The sequence below is a fragment of the Vicia villosa genome, linkage group LG2, assembly GCF_029867415.1.
Source record: "Vicia villosa cultivar HV-30 ecotype Madison, WI linkage group LG2, Vvil1.0, whole genome shotgun sequence".
NCBI lineage: Eukaryota > Viridiplantae > Streptophyta > Magnoliopsida > Fabales > Fabaceae > Vicia > Vicia villosa.
In genome coordinates this window covers 14,764,452-14,769,893 of record NC_081181.1, presented here as the reverse complement: position 1 = coordinate 14,769,893, position 5,442 = coordinate 14,764,452, and the positions used below count along the sequence as shown (strand labels likewise).

The window sequence follows — 5,442 nt, the reverse complement described above, 5'->3', positions numbered from 1 at the left end:
CTCAGTATTTCTCAGTCCACCAATCGTCCGAGATATCCCTTCTCGTCTTCCTAGTCGAAGTTGATGCAATCTCCATGCTTAATAATACTACGAAGAAAAGCCAAATACAAACAAAATATAAAAAATAAGAAAATTTAGACACAAGCATTCTTAGTAGAAAATGCCAACAACAAATAAATCTCTCGAGAAAGAAACAGAGATTTAAAAAATCCATTATTTCAAAAACCCTAGAAAAAGGAGCAAAAGTAAATAAAAATGTTAGATTTATATTACGAAAGATGGAATGATCAATCATGCAGGTCGGATACCAATGAACAAAATTATACCAACTTGACCAAATGCTGAAGCAGGAGAGCTCACAAGAAAAATGACAAGGAAAGCATAAATAATTCTTTTGCTGGCCAATAATGGAAAACATGGTCAAATGACCCTTCAGCAGCCTATTATAAGTTGTTCATTCACTAAAGACTGTATGATTAGTTGCATTCCTCTAACGGTTGAAATTTCCTCGAAAACTATTTGAAATACTCAAGTGTTATAAAGGAAAGGAAACATCGCATTAACTATCGTAGGGTCACACGTCACTCGTTTTAAATGAAACATTACCTCTTACAAGAAAAACATTAAAATCGTATGTTCACAATGACAGTAACATCCCATAAATACCTTCACATCCCCGATCCAAAAGCCGAGCATAAACACGTATCACAAACCCTCGTCTTGCAAAAGCAACAACAAAGGTTTGGGGGCAATTGTTATTGGCCGTTTGCAAAGCCCAGAGGCGAAAGGCCCAAGAGTAAAGCTAAAGTGTAGAACAAGTGGACATTGTCCCCTCTAGAAGAAGACAATTCTGCCCAAGGGAGGTTTACTAGCCTCCCAGATCAATCTTACAGTTGGTCGCAGCCTATGCCTCACTCCACCCTTTCACTTGCCAACCACTTCTCCTATTTAAACAAATGATGTGCATCATTCTTTAGGTATTTAAATCCACTCATTCACATACCAGTTTTTACTATCTTAGTAACTTGAGCATTGAAGTGATAATCTTACAGGTCAACCCTCTCTCCGCCCCATCAAAAGCTCAAGACCACTGCAATAAACTTCGTCTTCTTGTTTATCAATTAATTATTTATGTTGTCTGAGTTATGAAAGATTGATAAATTCTTTGGTACCTTGAGTTTGAGTTGAATTATGATTTTTTAGTATAAATTTATTTAAAATTTTATATATTTTCTCTATAAATAAAATTAAATAAATGACGTGGCAATGAGTATCATTATTGGATTTGATGATTGATACCTACCATACCAAGCCAAATTTAAAGATTAAATGAGTGTTCACCGTACCAAAATTATTATTTGTGAGTTTATATATAACATACATAGCAACCGCATTGTGCCATAGTATAGCTAGCTTGCTCTACCATGGATACAGATAGAGATGAAGAAAAACCACTTCATATAGTAATGTTTCCATGGCTAGCCTTTGGTCACATGATTCCATACCTTGAATTGTCCAAACTTATAGCACAAAAGGGTCACCAAGTAAGCTACGTTTCTACCCCAAGAAACATACAGCGCCTCCCAAAACTCCCACCACACATATCCCCTCTCATCAAATTCGTAAGCCTTCCCATGCCAAAAGTTGACAACCTTCCAGAAAACGCAGAAGCCACCACAGATGTCTCTTATGATGTCGTCCAACACCTCAAAAATGCACATGACAAACTTGAGCAACCTCTTACTCATTTCCTTAAATCTTGTAAACCTGATTGGATTTTCCATGATTTTACTCACTTTTGGTTGGCTCCTATGGCTTCCAAACTGGGTGTAAAATCTGTATTCTTTTCCATTTTCACTCCACCGCTTATAGGTTTCATGGGACCCGTCTCGGTTCTCAAGGGTGATGACCCTGGCCGAACAAAGCCTGAGGATTTTACAGTTGCTCCGCCGTGGATTCCGTTTCAGACCACTGTGGCTTACCGTTACTTTGAAATAATGAAGATTGCAGATATGGTCTCTGGTAATGGCTCAGGGTTTTCCGACGTGTATCGTGCTGGTTGCTGTTTACAAAACTGTGACACCATTTTGATTCGAGGTTGCATCGAGTTTGAACCTGAATGGTTTCAAGTTATCCAAAACATTCATAACAAACCAGTTCTCCCCGCCGGCCAACTCCCCACAACGGTGTTCAATGAAAACGACACATGGTGGTGGATGAAGGAGTGGTTGGACAAGCAACTTTCTGGCTCAGTGGTATATGTAGCATTCGGTAGTGAAGCAAAACCAAGTCAAGAAGAAGTGACTAAGATAGCGTTAGGGTTAGAGAAATCAAAGCTTCCATTCTTTTGGGTTCTGAGAGTTCAACGTGGATCTACAGACAAAGATGTGTTGGAATTACCAGAAGGGTTTGAGGAGAGAACCAAAGGGATGGGAGTGGTGTGCACTGATTGGGCTCCACAGATGAAGATAATGGGTCATGAAGCAGTTGGTGGTTTCTTGACTCATGCAGGTTGGACATCAGTTGTGGAAGCGATTCAGAACGAGAAGCCACTTGTGTTGTTGACATTTCTTGCAGATCAGGGAATAAATGCGAGGGTGTTGGAGGAGAAGAAGATGGGGTACTCTGTGCCGAGGGATGAGGAAGATGGGTCGTTTACGAGTGAGTCTGTGGCTGACTCGGTTAGGTTGGTTATGGTGGAAGAAGAAGGGGAGGTCTATAGAGAAAATATTAAAGAGATGAAGGACTTGTTTGTTAATGCTAGAAGACAAGATAGATATGTTGATGACTTGTTGAAACATCTTAGATGCGTTTTGAAACATTGATGGTCGTGTTGATTGTGATGCTACTGTTTCTTTCCTTGATTATGATTTGTTATGTTTTAGAGGAGTGCTTAGAGGACTTGTTATGTTTTGTTTCTAATGAGTTTTTAAGAAAAGGTTATCGGCTAGTTGTTGCAAGTTTTTATTATTAATTGTCTTTTATATTTTTTAATATTTATGTTTTTTGTATAAAAAAATAATACTAATAATTAAATAACATAAATATTTATAATTTAGATGACTCTCGGAAAAAATAATGAATGGACTCACATTTCATGGACTCATATTTCAGGAGAGATTGTTGTGATATAAGTGTGACTTGAAAGTCTCGTATTGCTAAAAAGAAATAGAGATTGGACACTTTATAAGTTATTGTTTTAAGATTTTTGGTGAATATGTGGTGATTTTGTGTGCGTGCATGTGGCCTAGTGACGGAAACTTGGGTCTTGAGGGTGTGTTCTTCTCAAGATCTCATATTCAAATCCTGTTAGACACAAATTGCGTGTGTGATACTCTTGACCCTATGTGATGACCCAACAATTGGTATCAAGAGTTTAGTATGGTTGGGTATAAACTTTTTAGTATGCTTTGCGGTTACAATTTTGTCTAATCTTTCACATCAGAAAAGAAATTTTATATTCTATGTTAATTGAAATTGTTTTTTTCGGTAGGAAAGATTTTGGCTGATGAAGATAAAGTTTTGAGATTCATATTGTCTCTTCCATCTTTATATAAGCATATTAAACATGTTTTAATAATAGGAAAGAAACTTTGTGTTTTGAAGAAGTTGCTAATAAATTATTCATAAAAAAAATTAAAAGGTGAGGATAATAAAATCGTTGTTGATAGGAGGGCCTTGTGTAAGAAGAAGAATGAAACAGGTATCACATGTTAAAATGTGAAAAAGTTAGACATGTCTTGGTGGGGTAGCCTACTATTATCACTGGCTACTATAGTCGGGTAGTCATTTACTTTTATTGTGTTTCATTACACGTCTTTCCTCCTGTCCCACGACTTGGTGGGTTGTGTGTCATATGTACTATGTATGTATGGAGGAAATAATTATTGGAAGGCCGTGACATAACACTAAAAAACATTAATATAAAACAAATTCATTAGAAAAGTTTATAAAAAATGTGAATGAATACATGTTATTCCCTTTGTTTGTAAGTTCTTCTTGACAAAATGTAGATGCTCGTTCTTGGAATCTTTTGTAAAGATTTAAAAAGCAGAGTAATGAGAATAGACATGACTTGGGTTGGCATTTGCGGGTACCCTACCTTTTCTTGAGATTGACACTGCCTACAAGGGTAAGATAATCATTTATTGGATTTTATTACACTTCTTCCTCGTGTCTCACTGAGTTGTTGGTTGTATAGCAATATAGATTGGAGACAATAAGTCATGTAGGGCCATGGCACAACCTTTAGAAACATAAAATTAATAAATTTAAAATCAATTTTCCTAATTGAATCACATAAAATCATTTTTTTTCTTTGAAGATATTAATTTTTTTTATATAAAATCAGTTAAATATATAGAACTCATTTTATAAAACCTATTAAATGAAAATTAATTTTTCTCCTCTACCGCATAACAAAAGTTAACTATTTTAAATATATATTTAATTTAATTTAATATATATTTTTATTTAATTAATTAATTTATATTTTTAATTTTGTGTTTCTAAAAGTTGTACCATGCCCCTACAAGAATTATTATCTCCATAGTGCTATACAACCCACAACACGCGAGACTGCTGCATAAGAAGACTTTTGGTCTGTTTGGTAAAAATAGCGGTTGACTGATAAGTTAGCTGATAGCTTATAGCTTATGACTGATGGCTGATGACTGATGACTATGACTGATGGCTTATAGCTTATAGCGGATGGTAGAGACTGATAGCTTATAAGCTAATTGAAGTATTTGGTAAAATTAGCGGTTTAATTAACTTATAAATGTAAAATGACATAAAAGATATTTAATATATAATTATTTTATTTTAAATTACAATAAATTATAAGGATTAAAAATGAATTTTAATTAAAATAATAAGGATAAAAAAGGAAGAAAAAATAATAAGCTATAAGACATAAGCTAAAACGCTATTTGAAATAGCGTCTGGAAAATAAGCTATAAGCTAGTAAAATAAGCTATAAGCTCGTGATAAAAAGACCGTTATCAAACGGGTCTAAATTATCATATGAGCTTATAAGACATAAGACATAAGCTATAAGCTCGAAAACATGTCTCACCAAACATAGTGTTAATCACTTTGAATATATATTTTATTTATTTTATTTTATTTGTTTTAGATTAATTTTTGGGATCAATTTTTAAAATCTTTTAAAATAATTTAAAATGACAAATACAAATACAAATATTAATAGATAGTAATAAATAAGGTTGGTGCGAGACTAGTACACACACCATTGTATTGTTGTTAATAAAAAAACAGCACGCAATAAAAATAATCTAGACAAAATAAAAATAAAAGATCATTTTTTTAATCAAACCTTGTATATAAAAAAGAAACATTAAAAAAAAGCGATAAATAACCCATTAAGAGGCAAACTTAAAATGACCATCTGTGTGTTGATGGAGGTGACGTGCTCGTAAG

At 34.2% G+C, this 5,442-nt stretch overlaps 1 protein-coding gene across 1 annotated transcript; it reads left to right on the top strand.

The window, feature by feature from the left end:
- The first annotated feature begins 1,358 nt into the window (after positions 1–1,358).
- Positions 1,359–2,994, top strand: LOC131645936 (UDP-glycosyltransferase 91A1-like). The gene has a single exon (XM_058916125.1). It carries the CDS (start codon positions 1,425–1,427, stop codon positions 2,823–2,825), a length of 1,401 nt encoding a protein of 466 aa, XP_058772108.1. The 5' UTR covers positions 1,359–1,424; the 3' UTR covers positions 2,826–2,994.
- The last annotated feature ends 2,448 nt before the right edge of the window (positions 2,995–5,442 follow it).

Excerpts from the sequence above, each read along its gene's own strand:
- LOC131645936 (XM_058916125.1), top strand. The coding sequence starts at position 1,425 with ATGGATACAGATAGAGATGAAGAAAAACCACTTCATATAGTAATGTTT.